The 27,705-nt window shown below is 43.3% G+C and overlaps 1 protein-coding gene across 1 annotated transcript in view; it reads right to left on the reverse strand.

The window, feature by feature from the left end:
* LOC115082337 (extended synaptotagmin-3-like) overlaps positions 1–27,705 on the reverse strand; it is a gene marked incomplete at both ends in the record, with an annotated part of 112,563 nt that overhangs the window by 69,123 nt on the left and 15,735 nt on the right. The window contains 3 exon segments of the mRNA XM_029586573.1: positions 2,414–2,469; positions 4,220–4,309; positions 9,165–9,234. Of these exon segments, the coding sequence (XP_029442433.1) occupies positions 2,414–2,469; positions 4,220–4,309; positions 9,165–9,234 (216 nt within the window).

Genomic DNA, 27,705 nt, shown 5'->3' on the forward strand with positions numbered 1-27,705 from the left:
CTGGAGGCTCATGGGAGTGAGGCAACTGCCAGGCCAAAAAAAAAACCAAACAAAAAAACCCCCCAAAGCATAAAATAAATCAAACCTGCCAGATGTAAGATAAGATCACAACGGCAGGTTCTTCTGTGGGCAAGTGGATTTAGTACACAAAAAAGTACTGAGTAACAGCAGCAGCTAAGCTGGGAACACTGACAAGAGGCTTGAGCTACAGATGCGTACTTTAAAAAGCATCTGACTATAAAGCCATAGTGACACTGAGCAGATCATTCAGTACCAGGGGAAATAATCACCAAATGCATACAGATTTCACAGCAGTACACAGCCTGATCTCCTTCAGGATTGTTTAGGAAGACACCCATCCTAGAACAGTTATCATGAGCTTCACTGGGCTTACTGTCAAACAAAGAAAAGCTTTCCCAAAAAAAAAAATAATAAAGAGATGAGCAGTGTCCAAACAATTTGCTGTTTCACTATTTACATCTCCCAAGCGATTAACGCACAGGAAGAAACATCCCTGGCCAACTCGAATGTCAAGTTGCTCCACGCCTGGGCATGTCGGTACAACTTGCTCTCACCTGTGCACCAGTGAACAGCGCTCATCTCTGAGCTGAAAGCCGAGAAAATGACACTGCGGATCTGAAAGAGCAAAGCACTCAAAGGCAAAAAAGTAAGACAGACAGAAAAGTTTAGAACCCAACACCAAACCCAACACTAAAATGGTTTCCATTTTTAAAGCTGCAGCTTATCTGTAAGCGGCGTGTGAATTTGTTGTTTTGTTTTCTACACTCAGTATCAGGTTTGTCACTTACAGCAATTAATTTAATCAACCAGCCCCTGCATTTCACAGGCAGGCGGTGGAGCTCAGATTACAAATGGAGAAATACCTTTAACGCAACTACTAGCAGCATCTCCTCTTTTGCTTTCATCTTACAGCAGTCTCACCTGGCTACCCGATGAGCTCTCCCCATAGAGATGGAGAACAAGCTGCTTTTTGAAGTTATGTAAATTACTCTGTAACACAGGGTGTGGATCCTTCTTTAAGGAAACTTGCCTTTCCCCTCCAGGCTGCGACAGTGTGCCTGAGCTTAGTAAGAAAGCAGCAATATAATTATGCAATCAAGTTAAAAAACTGAAATTTCAGTTTTGCAAGATTTTTTTTTTGTTTAATTTTACACAATGTTATCATCTAAACCCTCAGGCTTGGAGGCACTTTGTTGCATAGACAAGATGAAAGCAGGCGGCTAAAAATATCCCCAATATCTGCAGATATGCACATAGCCCCTTGCTATGCAACGGTGTTTCCCGCAGGCAGCTCCACGCACGCAACGGCTCATTACGGTTTCACCTAGTAAGTAAACGCTGGGATGATGTTTTTGCTTTTGTAACCTGCTTAAGAACATAAGAATTTGCCATACTGGGTCAGACCGAGGTCCATCAAGCCCAGCGTCCTGTTTCCAACAGTGGCCAAGCCAGGTCTTTGGACAGTTCCACTGAAAAAGCAGGACATAAACTATAAGTATAAGGCTTAACCCATAAAGAAAACAGAATAAAGTCATTAATGGTTACTGTGGAAGCTCAGGTTACTTTCCGAAAGCCTCAGAAAATGGAAAGCTTACAGCAGGGGCCTTCAATGGCCCACAGAGCTCGATTTTCCAGCCTGCCAGTTTTTGTTTTTTGTTTTTTTTAAATTATTTTACAATGACAGGATTCAGCCCCCGAAAGAAGTTTCTTGCCTTTGGAAATAGGAGGGGAAGGAATATATTTTTTTATTTTTTTAAATCCCTGGTGTAGAGCAGCAGAAAAGTGGCAGAATTTTCCAGGCCCGGTCAGCGAGAGAAGAAATGGGGGTCCATGGCATTGGAAAGCTGGGGACTAGCAAAAAAGGTGAGAAGGAGAGGGAAATATGAGGGGATGGATGAGAGCATATGAAGGGTGGGAGAGTAAGAGAAAAGGAGGAGGAGTGCATCACAAGAACACACATACCCCCTTCTCAGGGGGCAGATGCAGAGTATGTGGTACTCAGAAATCTAGAAATATTACTGACCCGCTCTCTCCCTGCTTCCCCAGCATTTCAAATCATCACAAGGGCCCAGACATGAGTGCACTCCTGACCCCCACCCCCATGCAAAATCTGAGGGGGGGGACCCCCTTCCTGCGATTTGAAATGCCCTATGTAGCACTGCCCTGAAAAGTCTGGGGACCCCTGGCTTACACATTACCTCTAGCAACAGCAGGGAAGACAAACAGTTGGCTATGATAGGGAACAGTCAATGAAGCTGGACCAAAACCGCAGCCAGCAAGCAACCCAACAGCTACGCTCTGGACGCAGCTGCTAATGGACGGTTTCATTACCTTCCGAGGAAGCACAGCAGACATTTCTTTAGCAAAATTACACAAATGAACGTTTATCTACCTGACTCCAGGGATTTCCAGGAGGTTTGTTAACCCTGTCCAGTTGATTTCCAGGTGCTAAAACAATAAGAAACATCAACAAGCTTTTTTTTTTTTTTTATATAATGTGCAATTCTTAAACAGGGCATGGATCCAAGCTCTAAACCAGGTTCAGTTGTTTCAAATCTGAAGGCTTTCTATATCACGAGCAAGACATACATTTTATTATTCACCACTGCAATATACTCCAAATAAGAGACATCCTGGGCTTTGGTTCTTTTTTTTCCCCGCTGGTACCATGTACAGTCACCATTTTGTACCAATAGGGGCTGTGGCACTTTGTCCTGTGACCTGGGCCTTGCCATTTGGGACTCTTGTCATGATAAATACTGTGCTCCACTGGTGCAAGCACATTCAGAGTCAAATTAAGATTGCCATTTGCACATCAGGTTTCTGTTTCCACCTACACTGGCTGCCTTCTTTTTTGAATAAAACTATTTTATCTCACCCAGCGTTGCCTGTTTTCAGAGTTACTGATAACTTATATGGGGGCAAATGTAATAAGCTGCGCCAAGCTTATCATATGTGTTTTTACTGCGGTTAGCGCAGGTTTTCTTTGGTGCCAACATTGCCCAGGTATGTAACAAGGGCCTTAGCGCTGAAAAGATCTGCAGCAAGCTTAGCACAAGTGCATACAAATTGCAGGACAATAGCCTAATTAGATATCACCCTGCAATGCAAGGAAATGCGCAGAGGCAGCTGGTCCTCTTCCTGACCAATCCGCTGTCATTAAGGGAGCAGCCCTGCCCAGAGGAGGTAAGGCCTCTCTGACTGGGGTTGCCTGGGGATGGGATGAGTGAGTTGGAGTTTGGGAAGGGAGGGAGGGCCTCACCCTGCCGAGCTGGTTCAGCCCAGCCCGCTCTGCTTGGCCCTTCTTCCACTGCTAGTAAGGATTTGCAGTTGTAATAGGCCTGCAAATAGCCTCAGCGTAAAAAAAAAAAGAAAAGAAAAAAAAGCACCCATTTTACTTCTAGCGTGCTTTTATTTATGCATGGATCATTTGCATCCCATTAGCTAAAATTTAAAGCCAATTTTAGTGCAGGTTTTATTACATCGGCCCCCGATGTGCAGGAAATCATATGATTACAATTGTCCCATGTAACTTGCTACCCAAGGCTAAGAGGTGGGGGAAAAGTACAGAATACCGCTAGGCTAGAGCAGAGGAGCAAATCTGAAGCCCCCGGTTCAGGTTCCATCTCCACTTCTTGTGTGAACATAAGACGTGCCAAGTATGATCAGACTAATGGTCCTTCGAGCCCAGCATCCTGTCTCTGCAGCCAATCTCGGTCTCTTGGAATTACTCGGCAGATATGGATGGGGAGATTCATCACCTATTGCAAAGCCTACGTCTACCTGGCTAATATTTGTCAGTGGGCCTGTTCTCCAGGAATATGTCCAAATGTATTTTTAAACATCAGGGCTTAACGTCTGATAGAACGGTCCAGAACAAGTGTCCCGATACTGCTTGGGGCAGAAGGGACCACATGGATCAATTCTGGGCCCCCACCTGCCCCTGCCCCTCCACAAGGAGACAGGGCTGAACTGCTGAGACTGAGGCGAGGAGGTGGCAGAGACCTCAGTAGTACCAAAAAGACAAGCATACTGTAATACAATCAAATTTTGCTAAAGGAAATACATGAATTGCCATCAATAAGAGGCAAAAACTGTTAAATGCTGTTGCCTCCAGCTGGTTTCATGCTCTGAATCTTAAACAGCTCTTGGCTGAATCTCAGAAAGAAAAAAAACCCAGTAATTTTAAAATACTTACAGGCTTCTGAATGAAAAACATGGTCACAGCTCCCACAAAAGGTAGTTCGGAAAGGAGAGGTGCTAGAACCACCCGCAGAGTCCCATGAACCTACAAACACAGCAATGCAAGCAAAGCGTTAGACAGCTCGGAGCCGATGCCTGCTTCTGAAATAATAAAGTATTTCCCAATTTAACATCACAATCAATAGGCCTTTCTTATTGCATTTAGCATGCCCAGAGGTTTGCATGTCAATACAGACTGTTAAAGCAAGCTTACCTTACGGACAAAATGATTTTATCTTGGTCAACATGAACACAAATGAAATGCTGAAGGATAAAGGGAAAAAGTTTTGTATGCCCGTTAAACTGAAATCAAGGCGTGATGACAGGGTGGGCAATCAGTGGCAGCAAACGTCCTGCTGGGAGACGCTATGGGCAGAGAGGGCAATCCCACTCACTAAGAATTTGAATGCGTCAGTGACCTGCAGGCGGGAGGTGTCCAGGTCTGTTTAAAAACGGACCTATTAAGTTTAAAAGGAAAAAAAAATAAAAGACAAAGCACTAGCTGAGCAGGTATGTGGGCTCCGGTGACGCCACCTGCTGGCCTCCCTAATGGTTTCAAGCATTTGCAGGCTTGAGGGAGGTACTTGAGAAGCAGCAGGCACCGACAGGAACGATGCAGGTTCTGCTGCTCCTGCATTTCTCGACACCCCAATGAATTTCTTAACCTCTGTTTTCAAAAGAAACAGCATAATAAAATTTAAGAGCAGACTAAGGCAGACATGTCCATACCCTCCCCCTCAGCCTCCTGCTAGAGGAAAATTTGATTTTATCAGCGAGTAGGCGGCTTTGCTGCTTTAACCAACCAGATCTTGGATATTACCATTGTAAACCTAACTCCATATTTTTCAATTTAAACGAAGCCTTTAAAAAAACATTTCCCTCCCCCCCCCCCCCCCCCCCCCGAACTGCAGGGACAGAAAAGGATTGCATGATCCACCTAATCTACCCATTTGTACCTGCCTACTGTGCTGTCACATCCTATGCAAGTACTGATCTCCTCCTGTTCACTTCTGAGGTTGTTCCTGGAGACAGAAGAGACATCTAAAGCACATAGAATGATGAGCAGGGGCAGACTGGCCTATCGGGGGATCAGGCATCCCCTGGTGGGCCAGTTGCTCCGATCACTTGGTTTATCCTGCCCCAAAGAAAATCCTGCTGCGGCCTGAAGAGAGGCCTGAATGCCTATCATTCTACAAGCCAAAGAGAGGCCTGGGCGGTAGCAGCCAAGGCCCTCCACTCCCCCCAGCCACCTTGCAGGAGCCATGGGTAGCAGTGGCCTTCTTCCTCCTCCCTTCCAGCATTGAAGAGCAGCACTGCATGAAAAGTGTGTGTGTGTGTGTGTGTGTGTGTGTGTGAGAGAGAGAGAGAGGAAGCCTGGGTGTGTGTATGAGAGAGAGAGTCTGCATTATGTATGAGATAGCCTGCATGTGTATGCAAGTGCGACAGAGCATATATGTATGTGAGAGACATATGTATGAGAATGAGAGTGCCTGAGTGTGTGTGTGTGAGAGAGTGAAAGTCTATGCATGTGACAGCATATATGTGAGAGACAGCCTATGTGTGTATGTGACAACATGTGTGAATGTTGGGGAGGGAGAGTGGGAAAGATTGTGAGGCCCCCTCCCCCAATCCACAACAATCTGTGGGTGACTGGATATCAAACAATCCCAGGTATGGCGAGCTGGAAATGTTTAATCCTATTAGTTTACATGTTGGGGTGTTATTTCATGTCTGCTATTTGAAATATTTGATGTTTGGGAAATATTGCAAAAAACTTATTTTAATTATTGGATGTTCGAGAGCCAGTCAGCATGTAAGTGAGAGTAAATAAGGGAGTTTTGTGAGAATGAGCATATATGTTAGAAAGTGTGTATATATAAGCGAAAGAAGATAGATTGTGTATACCTCCTATCCCTGACTAATCCATGACAATCTGAGGGTGACTGGAATTTAAAGTTTCCAGGTATGAAGAGCAAGGGAATTTTTTTAGCCTTAGTTTTAATTATTGGGTGTTATTTGATGCATCTGCTGTTTTGAAATACTTTATTGATTTTGTGTTTTAATTTTCCAATGTTATATATTTGTAATCATTCAATGTTCTATTCATCAGCTGCTTTTAAATATTTATTCTTTTTTTTTAATATAGTTTTACTATTATGATTGATGGTTTATATATCTTTATTTTGTTTGATGTTTAATGAGGAATGTTGATGTTTGGTTTTCCATCATTGTACTGTCTTATGGTTTCCAATTCAGTTTTTGTTTGCATGTTTCTAGTTAAACTTTATTGTCTATTCTGTATTTGGTGAGGGGCTGTGTGTTCTGCATGTGCGACTGAAGTGAGGTATTCTGCTAGCGTATAGTTTCTTTGTAGGGATCTATAATAGCTTGGCTTGTTCTGTTATCCTAATTTCAGGTGTATTAGTGTTTTAGGGCCTGCTGTAATAGAGTAGGTAGGCATTCAGAGCCTGGAGAACTATAAAAGCAGCAGATTCTGTAGCACTCAGTCAATGGGAATGAACTGGAATGGCAGGTGTGATATGGAGAAGTGGAGGCAAGCTACAGGCACAAAAAAGGATGGGGTGAGCCAAGAGGAAGTGCTGATGCAGTGTTGGGAAGACTTCTGTAGGCTGGGCTTTCCTCCTAAAAGGGTCAATTGACTGTGGGAACATTGAGTCTCCTGGAGTGAGGATGGGAATGAGAATGGGAAAGGGAGAGGGTGAGAGCACCTGCAGGCTGGGGAAGGGCTGGCAGGAAGCAAAAACATTTAGATAAACATGTGGCAGTACTGAAGCAGGGATACTCACTGTGTGAGTATATGAGCAGCAGCAGCACCAGCACAATGACAGAATGTGTATTTCAAAGAGAGAGACACAGAAAGATACCCATTCACACTCTTCTCTATGACACACCCATACACTGTGAGCAAGAGTGTGAGTGTGAGTATCTTTGTGTCTGATAGTATGTATATGTGACACTGGCTGACCGTGTGGTCATCACATTACTTGGTAACTAGTTAAAGAGCTGATGCTTGGCAAGAAACTAATACCAGACCAGGAATCCAAGATATAATTATGAGAGATGTAAACAGACTTGGGAGCGGATGGCAACCAATTGCATGGATGGAAGATGGCACGCAGCTATCTAAGTTATTTAGGAAAAATGTGAAATTTATGTTGGATATTTTTTGGCTCAGTTCTTCCAGGTTTCAGGTCACAAGATATACCAATGAAGGGTCAAGGTTGGCATACTTTTGGGAACTGTTGAAACATGCTGCAGGGAAAATGCACAAGGGAGTCAGCCAGATAACTTGTGGGCCAGTTTTGAAAAAAAAAAAATCCCTCGGGCTGATATTTTTCTGCAATCTGCCCCTGATGATGAGTATCAGTCAATTCAAATGTAGGGATTTTCAGCCCACACTCATGAGGTTTATACCTGAGCCTAAAATTAAGAGGCTGATGCATGGGGAAAAAAAAAGGATTACTAAAGAGATGATCATCTGGCTCAAAGGCCACAGAATGCGGCTTCCTTCAGATCACAGAACAAAGTGTTTCCGAAAGCTCAGTGTTTCTCAACCACCGGTGCCCGGCGTCATTTCTGTCGGTCCACAGATCAACGGCGATTGGAGGAGGAAGCAAGACCTGCCCTGCAGCTGCACACACTGCACCGCACTGCACCTGCACCACTTCCTCCAGGCCACTGCGCTCTGGAATCTTTTTCCATCCCCTCAATGGGGGCCTGTCCTGAGGCCTCATCTCTGAGTAGCGGATATTAATGAACTGGCTTAAGACTGACTCAGGGTCTTGCTCTACTTTCAAGTCACTCCTCCTGTACAGAAGCCAGGAGAGGATGGGAGCCAAGATGGGACCTGAGGGCAGAGCAGACAAAGACTCAGTTCTCATGCAGATTTGTTAACGTTGAACTGCAGACGATCCCCTTCTATGGGTCGGGACTCCGGACCAGACCCAACCGGAAAAGAAAAGTCCACAAGGTGGGATTATTAATTGTAGTAGTGCTGCTGACTAGCAGGGGAAGAGAGAGAGAAAGGCAGGTATCTTTTTATTTTATTTTTTTTAAATGATGAGCTGGTGGCTGACTGAGGAAGGAAGAGAGGGATTTTTTTTTTTTTTTAATGACCAATTATTGGCTGACTGGATAGGAGAGGATTTTTTATTTTTCAATGATTCTCTGCTGACTGGCTAGGAAAGAGGGAGATATTTTTTCTTTTCAGAGGACAATACTGTTAGATGGCTGGGAAAGGGGGGAGGGAGAAGGGTTTTTTTTTTTGTTTGTTTGTTTTTTTTAATAAAGAACAAGGTTTTTGAATTTTTTTTAGAAAATTTTCTTCAACTGGCTAGTTACCTTCTTAAAATGACAGACCAGCTGCAGGGCTCACCCATGAGATTAAAGATCAGGTGGGGGAGGGACTATATCCTTCCTTGCCCCTACTTTAATGGAGAAAACTCCCTTCCCTGCTCATCAGTGCTGCAACTGGTCCACTTAACTTAAGAAAAGTATCTAACCAGTCCCTGCCATAGAAAAGGTTGGGAAGTGCTTCTAAAGCTGGCGGGTACACTATGCTACAGCAGGGGTTCACGGCCTCCCCTTCACTTGCAGTATTCAAGATGTGTGTTTATTTCACTTTTTACAGATTCTCGCTCTGTGCTCGGAGAGCCCTCTGCAAGCGAGGAGATATTTTCCTTTTACTACTGATGTACAGGGGGGGGGGGGGGGGGGGGGGGGGAGGGGAGAGGCATTTTGAATATTTGATTCCTATGTTACCAACAGTAAATCATATGCCATAGCCTTCTACCATTCCAGACTTTTGCTTGGTGCATTTTCCCCAGTTCATTAAAGCACATGGATTTCTGGTGACCTACACCGGTGTGTGCTTTACTCACCTGAATACCCTTTACCCCCGCCTTACACAACTTCTTCACTTCCACGTTGATCTCGCAGTCTCCTATGTAACTACAAACAAAACTGGGATTCAAGTTCTAATTCTTAGATCTTGTAACCACATTTACACTTTTTACATGGAAAAAACACACACTGCTGTGACATTTTCATTACAAAATGTGCAGTCCATGTCAGACAAATACACATTATAAATATGTGGTGATTCAGAAGAATACAATGAGAATGCTTTAACAGACAGACAAAGGTATATAGGTCATCTTCAAGAAGAAAGGAAAGGCATTAGGTTAAGCTGTCTTACTGTGGTGGGGCAAAGGCTAGTTGCCAACCAGCCCTGGGGGCTCAGGGGCACCTCGACCCATCCACTGCACACCAAGGGCACTTTTCAAGGTGGGGGGGAGATCGGAAGGGTCCGGAGTGGGGGCACTAGGCCACCAGGTGACTGCTTGGGGGTTGGGAGGGGGGCTCTACTGGCCTTTCATTTTTATGGAAAAGGGGGCATGGAGGGGTTCAAGAAAGGAAGGGGGGTCTCCCATTGCTCTGGCAGGAGTGGCGCTTTTGGCAGGGGGTTGGGGCTCTCACTGTATGGCAGATTTTTTTTTTAACTTGTTTTTGCAGGGCCACCTCAAATAGCTGCCCCGGGGCAGTCCCTCAGTGTCTTTTGGTAAAAGTTGGTGGGAGGGGGTTGAGTTGGTGACCCCCATGCATTGGGGGCTGCCCTTGCACATTCTCTAGGCCTCAGCCACTTTCCTTTGTCTCATGGACTTTTTCCACAAGACACAAGAACGTGGCGATACTGCATTACCACCTCCCCCTGCAATATTGGGCCCCTCCTGTGGTAAAAAATCATGGTTTAGTGAATCTGGACCATGATTTATTATTTATTTATTTAAAGGCTTTTATATACCGGAGTTCATGCACTAGTGCATACCACTTCGGTTTACACAGAACAAGGAACAGAAATGATGATGTCCTATATACCTTAAGGCACTTTAACTTGGAGATAGAGCAGCTATTAGACTAGACTATGGGGTAAAGCCAATAGTTGTTCAGACCTGCACAATTTGAAGGGCATTCTCTTTCAAGGATACATGAAAAACAGGGAAGTTAGAATATCAGAGTCTGTGGTTAAGATTGAATTTACCTAAATGGATGCTTTAACAGCAAAGCAAATTCAAGCAGTATCATATGACTTATCAAGGCAGCCGTTCACCCCCAAAAAAGTTGCTAGCAGTGATTTTGTTATGGGTTTGATAGTTGCTTGGTTCTGATTGTAAATATTAATAACCTTAACATAAGGCTTGGGAGTAACCTGCACAGAGCAGCAGTTACTACCCTTAACAGAAACATGGGGGTAACCTACATGGAGCAGCAGTTACCACCATAAGAAATTTGCTGTGCAGACTAGATGGAATATTTGGTCTTTTTCTGTCATAATTACTATGTTAAAGAAAGCAGAACACTGAAAAAATGTTTACACAGTTATCACCAAAAAAGCCAAAGTGGCAAATAACTACATGCAAAGCATATTTCTAAATACAAAATTACAAATTTGCAAAAGATATGAGCATTGTTTAAAATTACCATTTTGGAAGTCCAGATAAAATGTATTCTATGCATTAAAAAAAGAGTGAAGAATGACCACCAATATGGTTTAATAATGAGGTGAAAGAGGTAATTAAGGGCAAGAGCATATTTCAATAAATGGAAAGCAGACCCAAATGAATAAGATAGGCAAGAACAAATACTGGAAGGTTAGATATAAAAAAGTAGTAAAAAAGACCAAGAGATTTTGAGAAGCTTGATATAAAGGACTAAACCTAAAAATTTTCAAGTACATATGAAGTAAAAAGCCTGTGAAGGTGGTCAGTTGGGCTGCTAGATGCCCAAAGGATAGAAAGAGTGCTCAGGAAGGACAAGGAAATAGCATATAAACTGAATGAATTCTTTGCCTTGGTCTTTAATGAGGATGTTGGCAACACACACTCAAAAAACATTCTTTAATGGTGATGATTCTGAGCAACCAAAATACATCTCTACGATAATGGAGAATGCAATAGATCAAACTGAAATTAAAGAGTAACAAATCACCAGCATGGGTGTAGCATAACATAAGATTGTTATACTGGGTCAGACCAAAGGTAAATAAACCTCAGTATCCTGTGGCCAATCCAGGTCACAAGCACCTGGCAGGATTCTAAAAGATAGATTGATTCCATGTTGCTTATCCCAGGGATAAGCAGTGGATTTCTGTAACTATCTTATTAGTTTACGGATTTTTCCTCCACGAGTTAGTGTAGCTACATTTATGAAAGGTTTGGACTAACAGCTTTCATCACATCCTTTGGCAACAAATTCCAGAGGTTAATTATGCATTGAGTAAAAAAAAATAAATTTTCTCTATTTTAAATGTACAAACTTAACTTCATTGTGGGTCCCCCCTGGTCTTTGTACTTTTTGAAAGAGTAAACAACTGACTCAAGTTTACTCGTTCTAATCCACATATTTTATAGACCTCTGTCATCTCCCCCTCAGCCATCACTTCTCCAAGCTGAAGGATCCTAACCTCTTTAGCCTTTCCTTATATAGAAAATCGCTCCATCCCCTTTTATTATTTTGGTCACCCTTCTCTGTAGCTTTTCTAATTCTGCTATATCTTATTTTAGATGTGGTGACCAGAACTGCACACAATACTCAAGAAGAGCATCATGGAGCAATACAGAGGCATTATGATATTCTCTGTTTTATTCCCAATTCTTTTCCTAATGATTCCTAGCTTTCTATTTGCTTTCTTGGCTTTTGCCTGGCACAGATGACACTCAGTGGTCTGTAGTTTCCTGGATTACTCCTGGCGTTCCATTGGCAACTCTCTAGCTTTCAAGTGCCATAGAAGATTTTAATGATAGTTTACAAATTACCAAAAGCAGTTCCCCAAATTCATTTTTCAGTTCTTTCAGTATTCTAGGATGTCTACCATCTGGGTCCAGGTGATTTGATACCATTTAGTTTGTCATATTTCCCTAGTACATCTTCCAGGTTCACTGAGATTTGTTTCAGTTCCTCTAAATCATCACTTTAAATATCACTTCTGGCATGGGTATCTGTCTTACATCTTGCCGAGTCTCTCTGCTAGGGGCCTTATTATCCCATAAGTGTCCCTTTTACTCCTTGATCATCTAATGGTCCAACTGACTCCCCCTCACAGAGCTTTTTACTTTGAATATTTCTGAAAAAGTTTTATTATGAGATTTTGCTTCCATGACGAGCTTCTTTTCAAATGCTCTCTTTGCCTTCCTTATCAATACTTTGCATCTGACTTGCCAATGTTTATGCTGTTTCCTGTTTTCTTTATTCAGATCCTTTTTTCCATTTCTTAAAATATGTTTTTAGTTATTACAGCAGGGACAATACGAACCAGCAGCAGAACCTGGGAACTGTCCTTGCGCTCCCCTATAATTTTATCTTACTGTTATTATCACTATTTTGTAAAGTTTTTTCCTCCCCCTTTTGCTTTAACCACTTTACATATCACTTTGTCAACGCAAGTAAAAACTGTCGTGACCATAAAGTTATCTGCTCCGGGTCTTCCCTCTCCCATCCTCTGCAGGCTCCGTGGGACAGGGGCTGTCCTCTGCTGAGGCAGACACCTAGCAAGGGAGAGACCTGGGAATTGGTGGGGGGGGGGGGGGGGGGGAGAATGCCGGTATTGTCCCTAGAAGAGGAGGGGGAAGAGAAAAAGAGAGCCCATCCCGCGTCAATTCCAAGGGTGAGTAGAACTGAAACTGTGCCAGCAGGGGGGAGGGGGTTCTATGAGGCAGGGTGAGGCGGCTGCTTCAGGCGGCAGAATTTTGAAGCAGAAAAAAAAAAAAAGATGCCTCTTGCAGAACGCCGCTGTGGTGTCCGCCTCATGCCGGCTGCGGCGACCGAAGACTAGAGAGAGGCTCCGCAGTGGTGTACCGAGAATTGATTTTTTGGGTGGGCCATACGGCCCACTGATCTTCCTGCTTGGGGAGGGAACGGTTGGGTGGTGGGCCTGGGTTCAAATTGGATAGGTTATTGCTCACCCGTGACTACGTCACTAGCCGCGAGCAAGAGCGCGCGGTGTGTGCGCATGCGTGACAGATTGCGAATCGTGGGGGTGGGGAGGGGGTGAGAGCATGTGCGAGGATGCTTTCATGTGGGTGCCAGAGCGAGGGAGCCTATTGGGGGGGGGGGGGGGGGTCGCCATCTCAACCCTCATTTCAGGCAGCAGATGGCCTTGAGCCGCCCCTGGTTGCCGGGCAGGTTCCTTCCTGGGGCCTGGCACACAGGCACGCGAGCGGAACAAAGAAGCCCATGCTACATACAGGAGCTGGGAACGCCGAACTTGCCTGCTGATAACTCCTGCTGCCAGAGGAGCCCGCACTTCTCTCTGCTGGGTCAGAGCCGTCGAAAAGATGGACTGAAGGAGCGCTCTGCTGACTTTGGAAGGGACACTAGTTAGGAGGATTTGAGGCCAGGGAGTATTAAATAGCAGCCAGTTTGGGGAAGGAAGGAGGGAGATGCCTGGCAGAGCATGGGAAAAAAGTGTGACAGCTACAGAGGAAGGCTGGCCAGCAGGGAGGTAATGAGAGCGTGACGCTCCAAATATAAAACGTCTTTACATTAAGAATTAAGAATGGTTGTTCCAGTAAGAAAAAAAAAAAAACTTTAGCAAAAAGGTAGCAGGTAATTTTCACTTCTAGAAACTGAACCAAAAAAAAAAAAAAAAAGTCGGCATTTTAATGTCACTGAAAAACACAAGAATTTCTGCACAGTGCTCCTAAGAACCTGATAGCCAATCCCTTCTCTCCCTAGACTTAAGAGCAATTAAAGTACCCCTCATGCTTTTACAGTCTCTTCCTGAATAACTGCAATCTGCACCTCCTTGGACTGGCGCTCATATATGCCAACTGTGATCGATACCCTCGTTTGGATACAGATGCACCTCTTTCTCCAAACCACACTACCAGATCCTCGGTCAGAAAACAAGACGACCCCTGTCCTGCTTTCCTCTAGGAGAGAGAAAGCAGCCTCCCCTTCCTCACCGGGAAGGAGCCAAGCACACCAGTTCCAAGAGATCCAGAGAGGCCCATTGGATTTTTCTCTCTTCACAAGGACCTTACACAGCTAACAGTATTCGTTCTGCACAAAAAAACCCAAAAACCACACCACAAGTGTTGGTTTGTGTACAGTTTCTTATTTCACTGTTTCTTCAGTTTACCACACAGGGACCACACAGCTGTACATTAGGTCTGTGTGGTGAAGTTCAAAATTCAATGCACATTTTATCACACATGCTTAATAAAAAAAAAAAAAAGAAAATCACATTGCAGTAAGTAAATAATATGCTAATATACTGCAGCGGGAGTTAAAATTTTTTTTTTTTTTTAAAGTACAGAAGCACAAATATGAGCACAAATCTAAGTCAAAATGTGTGCTCAGCCTTTCGCAAAAGGCTGAGCACACATTTTAACTCGGGCGTGAAAAAGGAGCATCTCAGACTCATGATTTATGCGCACAGAAAGCACAAAGCATTGTTTCGAGCACATAAAAAAAAAAAAAAAGCCTTGCATGCAGAAAGCATGATTTATGCTGGTTGTATGCAAAAATCATTAAGCAGACGAGAAAGCAGAGCCCCGGGGACAGAGACTGTGGGGGAGGACATGAAAGGAGGGCTCCCGAGAAGGAAGGTTCCACCCCCCCCACCCCCAAGTCCAAAAAAGAATTTGCCTTTCAGATGGGGGGGCCTCTGATGTCACTGCTCTTTTTGGGAGAAAGCTGCTGCCAGGAATTTTTTTTTTGGGTAGGAGAGGTTGAAACTGCTTGGAGGGAGGGAGAGAAATAGAGGAGACCTGCAGAGGCACATTTAAAATGTTTAATGAGATCTGTGTGCACATAAATTCGGCGGGCAGGTCCCCTGCGCCAGCCCCACACCAGCCCCAGAAACTTGACTCCACAGCTGACCAGGAATAAAACTGCCAGCACGAGCAGAGCACAAGTTGAGCCAGCTCCTCTTCGCTGCACTAGGGGAGGAATTGCCAATACCATCCCATGGTATTTGCATTGAAGGGCGCTAACCTGCATTCGCATTCTCACGTGCAAAAAAAACCAAAACCAAAAAAAACCAAAAAACTCGTTGCTGCACCAGCTTTAAGGTTCATGCACAAAAAATGTGCAAGTGACTGCAGGTTAAAACTATGCCCTCTGCCGAGTGCGCCTTATTACATCGGCCACGCAGTTACGGGCCAATACAGTAAAAATTGCGGGAGAGCAGGTGAGCGCCCGCTTTCCCGGCACGCGCACAGGCCACTCTCCTGTGCGCGCGATTCAGTAAATTAATTCATTTAAATTAGGGCCCGCGATAAAAAGAGGCGCTAGGGACACTAGCGCGTCCCTAGCACCTCATTTTGGATAGGAGCAGCAGCTGTCAGCGAGTTTGACAGCAGACGCTCAATTTTGCCGGCATCTGTTCTCAAACCCACTGACAGCCACGGGTTCGGAAACTGGACGCCGGCAAAATTGAGCGTCCGGTTTTCAACCCGCGAGCCCATTTTAAATTTTTTTTTTTTTTTAACTTTTGGGACCTCCGACTTAATATCGCCATGATATTAAGTTGGAGGGTGCACAGAAAAGCAGTTTTTTTACTACTTTTCTGTGCACTTCCCTGTCGCCGGCAGAAATTAACGCCTACCTTTGGGTAGGCGCTAATTTCTCAAAGTAAAATGTGCAGCTTAGCGCATTGTACTGATTCGGCCTGTTAGGAAGAGATAAACAAAGCACAAAAAACGGTCAACAGCTCAATGCTAATTCTTTACAGGAGTAGGACAAACAGTTTCCCGTTTCTTCTGGAAATGAATATGGCTGGGGAAACTCCTAGTAATGCTCACCTAGTCATGCATTCTCTAGGAAGGAGAAAGGCAGACACAGTAACGGAGGGTGGAGAGAGACAAAACTCTTCCTAAACACGTGGGATTGTAAGACTGGCCCACTCTGGCTTTGAGGGTGTCTAGGGAGCCCCGGGTTCGAGTGACTAAAGGTTTCTCGCAGGCAGGGATTGGCAGTGTGCCAGGCGTGTTGCGCAGAGACCTAAACATGCAGCTCAGAGTATTATGATAAAGCTATTAGGCGGCAAGCTGGCATCACATTACAATGGTTGGAGCACACAGTTAACGATTAATTATCTAGATATCTGTGTACTTACGAAATGACACTGAAGTAATTACCACTTTACTCAATCAAGCCTTCCCCTTACAGCTACACAATACATTCTTTAGCCTGGCCAGTCCCATTCTTAATGGGCTACTGGCCATGCGTACAAGAGGTGGGACAACCATTTGCCCTAATTTCTCCAAGGCTCCACAAGCTGCAAGAACTTCTAGATCCGCTTTGCTGCCTTCCCTCCTCTCTTCCTCCAAAATTCACATTCCCTGCCATTGTACAACATGCCACAACACTGCCCCCGTAAAGCACATGTGCACGTGCAGACGGTACAATAAAAACATTAAGCAGAGCTTAGGCAGACAAAAAAAAAAAAAAAAAAAGCTGAGCTATTTTTGGTCTACCCAAGAATATGTTCACTAACTTGCACTGACAAATAGAACAGACTACTAACGCTGCACTGTGGTGCATTTTGGCATTATATTTTTTAAAAAGCAGTAAAAATGACAAACAGCAAATGGACTTAACTGTATAATGTGACATTTAAAGTAGGAAAACACTATTAAAGTGTACAGTGGGCTCCAGACCACCTGCACATGGCTGGCAAGGTCAAGTCCCTTTGCTGTCGCTTACCCGGGAGCCCCCAAAATTAGGAGTAGAACAGCATGTCAGCGACATGTAAAATATTTTGAACCCGTGCCATTATTTACATCGTTCAGACCTGCAACCAGCACGCTTTGAGCTCTGAAGCCTTGTGCTCTGCTGGGTCCCAAAGTTTTGCTTACGACATCGCTTTCACTGAGCACATTCCTCTACCATAATCCAAGTTCTTCCTGGTTGCTGTTTTTTTGGGGACCCTGTCCTAATTCCCCTCCCTATGACAAACTAAGCATGAAACGGAAAATGAGCAATTCAGTTAATTTTATTCCAGCGTGCATTGAGAATTATTTTTAATATTTAGTACTACTGTAAGGGACTGTCAAATTATGGGCAGAAAAAAGAAAAAAAAAGACAACATACACACAGGAGGTTGAACCTTTCTTGTTTTCCCCTTCCCCACACCTGGGATATGCTCTCTCTCTCTCTCTCAATGGTGGAAGGACGGCGTGCATGCGTGCTTAACGCAGCCAGCAAAACTACAGTACATATACCATTACACTGCACACATCCTTTTACCCACACACAGAAGCTGGGCAATGTTCTAAAGGCCATTTTACACACAAACGAGTTGTTCCACTCTGCAAAATGCATTAAGAGACTGTCATCTTTGTGTTTCCTATGGAAAAAAATAATCATTTTTATTGTATTTTGTGTTAAGTTTAAAAAACAATTTTTGGTGGGACGCCAAAAGTACACGCTAAGGAAATAAAAATTAAGTCTCGCTAAATGTCAGTGCAAGTATTTTTTTTTTTTTTTTTAAGCACGACTGACAGTGACCAACACACAAAACGTAGCAAATTGTATAGCGAGAAATAGTGAACTATATAACACATCATCTGGACTCTCTCAAAAGTTGTCATCTAATAGTTTTTGAGACAAATATCTCCCATCTTCAGATGGAATTGCCAGATTGAAGGAAGGAAACATTTATACCTAGATAATGCAGAGTGGGAATTTCAAAACATTCTTTAGATATAAATGCTTTTTTCTTTCAGCCTAGCAATCCCATCCAAAGAAGGGTCCTATGTGGCCTTGAAAGTTCAGTGCGAGAGAGCTTACTGCCAGAGAAATCAGATCTGCTCTGAGAGGAACAAGTCAAAAATCAGTAAGCTTTGCAAATATTTATTCCAAGAGATTGAACTCATGGCCAATGGTAATCAAATTGGTTGTTATGACCCTTATGGTCTCTTACTATAAACATATCAGATCCATGCTCTAAATAAGAGATCCGTTAGTGTGCACTAATCTGAAATTCGGGTCCCTCAAATTTAAAAGGCCCGAACCGCAGGAAATAAGAAATTTCCCACGGTGGGCCAAAAACTAAGCCTGAAATGAACTAATATCAAAGGTCCATCAAGCCCAGTATCCTGTTTCCAAAAGTGGCCAATCCTGGCCCAAGTACCTGGCAGGATCCTAAAGCGTTGATAGAATCTATGCTGCTTATCCCAGGGACAAGCAGTGGATTTCCCTAAGTCCATCTTAACAACGGTTTATGGACTTTTCCTCCAGAAATGCCAAACCTTTTTAAAATCCAGCTACACTAACAGCTTTTACCACATCCTCCAGCTATGAATTCCAGTTTATTCTATGAGTAAAAAATATATGTTTGCCTATTTGTCTTAAATGTATTTCTTAGAAACTTCATTGTGTGTCCCCTAGTCTTTGTACTTTTGGAAAGAGTAAATAAATTCACGTTTACTATTTCCACTCCACTCATTTTATAGACCTCTATTATATCTCCCCCTCAGCTGACTCTTCTCCAAGCTGAAAAGCTCTAATTTCTTTAGCCTTTCCTCACAGAGGAATCATTCCATCCACTTTATCAATTTGATCAACTTTTTCTCTACATTTTTTAATTTGCATGCACTGCCTCCATAACATGCAAATTCTCTCTCATGCATACTCATTGTGGATATCCTGAAAACCCGACTAGCTGGTGGGCCCCCAGGACAAGGTTGGGAACCACTGCTCTAAATCTTTTTGAGATGTGGTGACCAGAAATGTATGCAATACTTAAGGTGCCATCACACTACGGATCAATACAGAGACATTACAATATTCTGTTTTATTCTCCATTCCTTTCCTAATAATTCCTAGCATTCTACTTGCTTTCTTGGCTGCTGCTGCACACTGAGCAGAGGATTTCAACATATTATCCACGCCGCCGCCTAGATCCTTCTCCTGAGTGGTGACTCCCAATGTGTAGATTTGGGTTACCCTTTCCTATGTGCATCATTTTGCACTTGTCCACATAAGAACATGCCATACTGGGTCAGACCAAGGGTCCATCAAGCCCAGCATCCTGTTTCCAACAGTGGCCAATCCAAGCCATAAGAACCTGGCAAGTACCCAAAAACTAAGTCTATTCCATGTTACCATTGCTAGTAATAGCAGTGGCTATTTTCTAAGACAACTTAATTAACAGCAGGTAATGGAATTCTCCTGCAAGAACTTATCCAATCCTTTTTTAAACTCAGCTATACTAACTGCACTAACCACATCCTCTGGCAAAAAATTCCAGAGTTTAATTATGCGTTGAGTAAAAAAAGAACTTTCTCCAATTAGTTTAAATGTGCCACATGCTAACTTCATGGAGTGCCCCCTAGTCTATTATCCAAAAGAGTAAATAACCAATTCACATCTACCCAGTCTAGACCTCATTATTTTAAACACCTCTATCATATCCCACTTCAGCCGTCTCTTCCCCAAGCTGAAAAGTCCTAACCTCTTTAGTCTTTCCTCATAGGGGAGCTGTTCCATTCCCCTTATTTTGGTAGCCCTTCTCTGTACCTTATCCATCGCAATAATATCTTTTTTGAGATGCGGCGACCAGAATTGTACACAGTATTCAAGATGCGGTCTCCCCATGGAGCGATACAGATGCATTATGACATTTTCTGTTTTATTCATTTCTAATAATTCCCAACATTCTGTTTGCTTTTTTGACTGCCGCAGTACACTGAATCGACGATTTCAATGTGTTATCCACTATGACGTCTAGATCTCTTTCTTAGGTGCTACAACCCAATTTATAGCATGGGTTATTTTTCCCTATATGCATCACCTTGCAATATCCACATTAAATTTCATCTCCCATTTTGATGCCCAATTTTCCAGTCTCACAAGGTCTTCCTGCAGTTTCACAATCTGCTTGTGATTTAACTACTCTGAAGAATTTTGTATCATCTGCAAATTTGATTCTCTCACTCGTCGTATTTCTTTCCAGATCATTTATAAATATATTGAAAAGTAAGGGTCCCAATACAGATCCCTGAGGCACTCCACTACCCACTCCCTTCCACTGAGAAAATTGTCCATTTAATCCTATTCTCTGTTTCCTGTCTTTTAGCCAGTTTGCAATCCACAAAAGGACATCGCCACCTATCCCATGACTTTTTACTTTTCCTAGAAGCCTCATGAGGAACTTTGTCAAACGCCTTCTGAAAATCCAAGTATACTACATCTACCAGTTCACCTTTATCCACATGTTTATTAACACCAACATATTTATTAACACCAACAAAAACATGTTTATTAACATGTTTTTGAAAACCAACAAGACTGAGATTCTTATCTCTCAAGACAACCTTCCCACCTATCCTACATCACCACCCAACTCACAATCAGCCAACTTAACCATCAAACTCGCTCCTTTTGTCAGAGACTTAGGCGTCATGCTGGATAACCAGCTCAACCTCAAGAAGTTCGTGAACACCACCACGAAGGAGTGCTTCTTTAAGCTCCAAGTCCTCAGAAACCTAAAACCACTCCTGCACGTCCAAGATTTCAGACTAGTACTGCAATCAATCATCTTGTCGAAACTGGACTATTGTAATTCCCTTCTACTCGGCCTTCCAGCCAACTCCTTAAAGCTCCTCCAGATGGTTCAGAACTCAGCAGCAAGGCTTCTCACCAACACCAAAAAAAGAGAACACATCTCCCCTACCCTTCAGAAACTACACTGGTTACCCATTAAATATAGGATCCTCTTCAAGGTACTCATGATCATTCATAAAGTTATACACAACCTCACTGCCCTCCACACATCCGCTCAACTTAAACCACACACCTCTTCTAGACCAATCAGGATGGCCTACAAAGACACCTTGTATGGTCCCCAAGCCAAAACATCCCTGAGAAAACGCGCCATATCGACAGCAGGACCTCACCATTGGAATGCGCTACCCCCCGACCTCAGACAAGAATCTTGCCCCTCCATGTTAAAAAAAAACAACTGAAAACATGGCTATTCAGCCAAGCCTTTCAGGACATTTAATCGCCCATCGCCTGCAACCTTACTCTCCCAAGCGATCATACCAGTTCATTGTGGATATTCATTGTGGATATCTCCCTATTTCTGTTTGCTGGTCCCGAGATGATATGAAAGGATTTATTTTATTTTATGATAAGTTAAGAATGAGTTCCAACCTGTTCTCCACTGTTACCTCTTCTGTTAATTGTTTTTAATTGTTCCCTGTACCGCCACTGAGCGATTGTTGTAGTTACATTGTAAACAGATATGATTTGTATACTTTACAGGAATGTCGGTATAGAAAAAAATAAAAATAAATAAATAAATAACTCCTTCAAAAAAGTGAAGCAGATTTGTGAGGCAAGACTTGCCTTGGGTAAAGCCATGCTGACTTTGTTCCATTAAACCATGTCTTTCTATATATTCTGTGATTTTGATGTTTAGAACACTTTCCACTATATTTCCTGGCACTGAAGTCAGGCTAACCGGTCTGTAGTTTCCTGGATCGCCCCTGGAGCCCTTTTTAAATATTAGGATTACATTAGCTATCCTCAAGTCTTCAGGTACAATGGATGATATTAATGATAGGTTACAAATTTTTACTAATAGGTCTGAAATTTCATTTTTTAGTTCCTTCAGAACTCTGGGGTGTATACCATCCGGTCCAGGTGATTTACTATCTTCAGTTTGTCAATCAGCCCTACCACATCTTCTAGATTCACCGTGATTTGATTCAGTCCATCTGAATCATTACCCATGAAAACCTTCTCCATTACGGGTACCTCCCCAACATCCTCTTCAGTAAACACCGAAGCAAAGAAATCATTTAATCTTTCCGCGATGGCTTTATCTTCTCTAAGTGCCCCGTTAACCCCTCGATCATCTAACGGTCTAATTGACTCCCTCACAGGCTTTCTGCTTCGGATATATTTTAAAAAGTTTTTACTGTGAGTTTTTGCCTCTACGGCCAACTTCTTTTCAAATTCTCTCTTAGCCTGTCTTATAAATGTCTTACATTTAACTTGCCAACGTTTATGCATTATCCTATTTTCTTCTGTTGGATCCTTTTTCCAATTTTTGAATGAAGATCTTTTGGCTAAAATAGCTTCTTTCCCCTCCCCTTTTAACCATTCCGGTAATCGTTTTGCCTTCTTTCCACCTTTCTTAATGTGTGGAATACATCTGGACTATTCTTCTAGAATGTTTTTTTGTTTGTTTGTTTGTTTTTTTTAAACAATGACCATGCCTCTTGCACACTTTTTACTTTTGTAGCTGCTCCTTTCAGTTTTTTTCTAACAATTTTTCTCATTTTATCAAAGTTTCCCTTTTGAAAGTTTAGCACGAGAGCCGTGGATTTGCATACTGTTCCTCTTCCAGTCATTAATTCAAATTTGATCATATTATGATCACTATTGTCAAGCGGCCCCACCACCGTTACCTCTCTCACCAAATCCTGTGCTCCACTGAGAATTAGATCTAAAATTGCTCCCTCTCTCGTCTGTTCTTGAACCAATTGTTCCATAAAGCTATCATTTATTCCATCCAAGAACGTTATCTCTCTAGTGTGTCCGATGATACATTTACCCAGTCAATATTGGAGTAATTGAAGTCTCCCATTATTACCGCACTACTAATTTGGTTAGCTTCCCTAATTTCTCTTAGCATTTCATTATTCGTCTCATCATTTTGAGCAGGTGGACGGTAATATACTCCTATCACTATAGTCTTCCCCGACACACAAGGGATTTCTACCCATAAAGATTCAATTTTGCATTTAGTCTCTTGCAGAATGTTTATCCTGTTGGACTCTATGCCATCCCGGACATAAAGCACCACACCGCCTCCAGGGTGGCTCCTCTGTCACTGCATTATAATTTGTACCCCGGTATAGCACTGTCCCATTGTTTGTCCTCCTTCCACCATGTCTCTGAGATGCCAATTAAGTTTATGTCATCATTCACTTCTATACATTCTAATTCTCCCATCTTACTTCTTAGACTTCTGGCATTAGCATACAAACATTTCAAAGTTTGTTTTTTGTTTGTATTTTCATTCTGCTTTTTAATTGACAGGGATAAGTTAGTATTTTTTTAGCTCAGGTGAGTTTTTAGTTACAGGCACTTGGACTACTTTTCTTATTATTGGAACTTCACTGTCGGGATGCTCTAATTCTAATGCATCATTAGTATCCTTTGAAGATACCTCTCTCCGAACCATGCGCTGCTGAGCGACTGTCTGCTTTCCCCTTTGTTCTAGTTTAAAAGCTGCTCTCTCTCCTTTTTAAAGGTTAGCACCAGCAGTCTGGTTCCACCCTGGTTAAGGTGGAGCCTATCCCTTCGGAAGAGACTCCCCCTTCCCCAAAAGGTTCCCCAGTTCCTAACAAAACTGAATCCCTCTTCCTTGCAGCATCGTCTCATCCATGCATTGAGACTCCGGAGCTCTGCCTGCCTCTGGTGACCTGCGCGTGGAACAGGGAGCATTTCAAAGAATGCTACCCTGGAGGTTCTGGATTTGAGTTTTCTACCTAAGAGCCTAAATTTGGCTTCCAGAACCTCCCTCCCACATTTTCCTATGTTGTTGGTGCCTACATGTACCACAACAGCCGGCTCCTCCCCAGCACTGTCTAAAATCCTATCTAGGTGATGTGTGAGGTCCTCCACCTTCGCACCAGATAGGCATGTTACCAGGCGATCCTCACGCCCACCAGCCACCCAGCTATCTACATTCCTAATAATCGAATTACCAACTATGACGGCCAACCTAACCCTTCCCTCCTGGGCAGTAGACCTTGGGGAGATATCCTCGGTGCGAAAGGACAATGCATCACCTGGAGAGCAGGTCCTTGCTACAGGATCCTTTCCTGCTGCACCCGATTGATGCCCTCCAATTATGAGACCTTCTTCCTCCAAGGCAGCACCAGGGCTGCCAGTCTGAAGTTGGGACTTGGCTACTATGTCCCTGAAGGTCTCATCTATATACATCTCTGTCTGCCTCAGCTCCTCCAGTTCTGCTACTCTAGCCTCCAGAGATCGGACTCGTTCTCTGAGAGCCAGGAGCTCTTTGCATCGCATGTACATGTACAAGTTCTCACCGGCGGGTAAAAAGTCATACATGTGACACTATGCAAAAGACTGGGAAGCCCCCTCTTGCTGCTGGGTTGCTGCCTTCATCTCAATTTTGTTCAGTTCCTAGTTAAGTTTTAGGTTGCTATGGGAGTAGGAATGTGTCTAATTAATGTCCTTTAAATGTATTAGTGAATTCACTATATGTCTGGTAGTGGCCTACAGGAGAATGATCAAACTCTCAATAAAGTTTTTGTTGTTTGTTTGTTTTTTTGTGAAAGTGGCACCTGCCTATAAATTAAAGGATGAGCTAGGGGTGGGTGGGGAAGGGTTGGGAAATCCAAACAGTAACTTCAGTTAGTCAGCCAGAGTGACTCACTGCTCTCTTGATTATCAAATGTTGGTACCTAATCAAACCAAATCACACTACCTCAACACCTTTCCAAGGTGAGTAACTGAACTTTTCAACCTTTTTACTTAGGTATACACTGCTCCTAGCTTATTTCTAGCTTCTAGCTACTTTTTTTTTTTTTAATACAAACACTCAGTTCTGCTTATTAGTTGCCTTAGACTTTTAAAAATAAACACACTAACTACTGCTTGCTAGCTGCCTTACTGACACACCATTTAAAAATACAGTCTGTTTATTCGCTGCCTTACTGACTATTAAAAGCACAAACACACTAAATAATATTCCCAAATAGCTAACTTTGCCCCAATACTTTTGAAAAAGACAATGTCCCAAGCAAAACTTACTGATTCTTTTCAGCCACCAGCAAGGTGATCCTCTCCTCTCAGTGCTCCCACTGGAATACCCAAACTCCCATGGTCCTCAGTGCTCCCACTGGAATACCCAAACTCCCATGGTCCTCAGTGCTCCCACTGGAATACCCAAACTCCCATGGTCCTCTTTCAATTTCACGCAATCCTCTTGTAATTTAACAACTTTGAATAATTTTGTATCAGCAAATTTGATCACTTCACTCGTTCCCATCTGTAGATCATTTATAAAAATGTTAAAAAGCAGCAGTCCCAGTTCAGATCCATGGCACACTCCATTATTTACCTTTCTCCATTGAGAAAATTTACCATTTAGCCCTACCCTGTTTTCTGTCTTTTAACCAGTTCTTGCCAGGTTCTTATGGCCTGGATTGGCCACTATTGGAAACAGGATGCTAGGCTTGATGGACCCCTGGTCTGACCCAGTATGGTATGTTCTTATAACATTGCCTCCGATACCATGACAATTTCCTCAAGTCTCTCAAACTTTCAAATGTTTTCTCAAAGTCCAGATATATTACCTGGTCTACATTTATTCACATATTTATTTATATCTTCAAACAAATTTAGCAGATTGGTGAGACAAGACTTCCCTTGGAGAAATCCATATTAGCTTTGTCCATTAAACTATGACTATCTATATGTTCAATAATGTTCTTCTTTACAATAGTTTCAACCATTTTTCCCCAGCACAGACATCAAGCTCACCGTGTGTATAGTTTCATGGCCCACCCTTGCAAACCTTTTTAAAAACTGTCATTACATTGGCCCACACTTCAATCGTCAGGTACTGTATCTGAATTTAATGACAGTTTAAAGATTATTAATAGTAGGTCTGCTATTTCATTTTTCAGTTCTTTTGGCACTCTGGGATGTATACCATCTGGTCCAGATGATTTGCAACACTTCTTATTTGTCAGTTTGCCCTATTACATCTTCCAGGTTCACCGAGATTTCTTTTAGTTCCTGTGCATCATCACCTTTAATTATTTAGGGCATGAATATCTGTTTACATCATTAATGTTCTGCAGGAAACAAAATTAATTTAATCTCTGCTATAGCCTTGTCCTCCCATAGTGCCTCTTTTACTCCCTCAATCATCTAAGGGTCCAACTCCCTCACACGTTTCTTGCTTTAATGTACCTGACAAGTTTTTTTATTACATGATTTTGCTTCCGCAGCAAACTTCTTTTCAAATTGTCTTTGCCTTTATATCAGTGCTTTGCATCTAACTTGCAAAGCACCGATTCCTGTTTTCTTCATTTTGAAAGATATTTTGGCTAGAATAGCCTCTCACACCTCACCTTTTAATCATGCCATCAGGCCTTCATGCCTCAGTCTCCCCCTTTTGAAAGCTAAATATGATTGTAGTAGGTTTCCTTAATGTCCTTCCCTCCAGTAAAGTCGAATTTGATCATGTTATGATCACTATTGCCAAGTGGCCCCAACACCATTACTTCTCACTCCACTAAGGATTAGGTCTAAAATAGTTCCTCCACTTGTCAATTGTACCAGCATTCTCCATGAAGCAGTCATTTATTTCATCCAGAAGCTTTATGTTAGTATTAGTGTGGGCCCTGGGCAGAGGTGAGAGATCGTACCGCCCACAGGGAGGAGCCCCGTAAGCCTCACCGTCTGGAGGTGGAGTCTCAGCTGACGTCAGACACAGTATCAGTCTAAAGTCTTTATTAAAGAGATAGAGTGACACTACCCGCGGAGCGGAGAGGTGCCAGAGAGGTCTCACAGACCCAAAACACAGGGTCAGTGAAAAGAGGGATACTCAGAGAGGATACCTTCGTAGAGTTGGTAATGGTCCGCCGAGCAGGATACCCCGATGAGGTCTTCAGTAGAGGTGGTAGTGGTCCGCAGAGCGGGGTACGCCGATGAGGTCCTATTGAGATGGTAATGGTCCACGGAGTGGAATACACTGGAGAGGGTCCTCAGTAGAGATGATAGCGGTCCGCAGAGCGGGGTACGCTGATGAGGTCCTTAGTAGAGATGGCAATGGCCTGCAGAGCAGGATACACCGGTGAGGGTCCTTTGTAGAGATGGTAGTGGTCCGCAGAGCGGGGGAACACCAATAGAGTCCTCAGTAGATTAGGTAAAGGCCCGCAGAGTAGGATAGGCCTGAAGGAGTCCTCAGTAGAGATGGTAATGGTCCGCAGAGCAGGGTACACCAGAGAGGTCCTCGGTAGAACCGGAAGTGGTCCACAGAGTGGGGTACTCACAAAAAGAGTAGCGATGCTTCCAGGGAAGCCCCGAGGAACAGGGCAGGCAGAAGTTCCAAGCATTAGGCCCTCTGAGGAGCGGATAGCCAAGACGAGGAGAGGGCCCCCAAGGAGCGGGTACCAGAGACGTCTTACGCCAGGAAGCAGGAACTGGAACTGGCACGCAGGGTCCTCAGAGTGAGGCGGATTTAGCAAGGATGGAACTCTTTGCCAAGTCGTTGGTAGGCAGGGCCAGCGAGGTTAAATATCCTGGAGGGATGACTTCATCTGGAGGGGACGCCTCCGAGGTTCCCGCCATGACGTGCTTAAGACTGGCCCGTGCACGCGCCCTAAGGGATTCCGAAGGCAAGATGGCGGTCAGCGG

The sequence above is a fragment of the Rhinatrema bivittatum genome, unplaced genomic scaffold (genome assembly GCF_901001135.1).
Source record: "Rhinatrema bivittatum unplaced genomic scaffold, aRhiBiv1.1, whole genome shotgun sequence".
Taxonomy (NCBI): Eukaryota; Metazoa; Chordata; class Amphibia; order Gymnophiona; family Rhinatrematidae; genus Rhinatrema; species Rhinatrema bivittatum.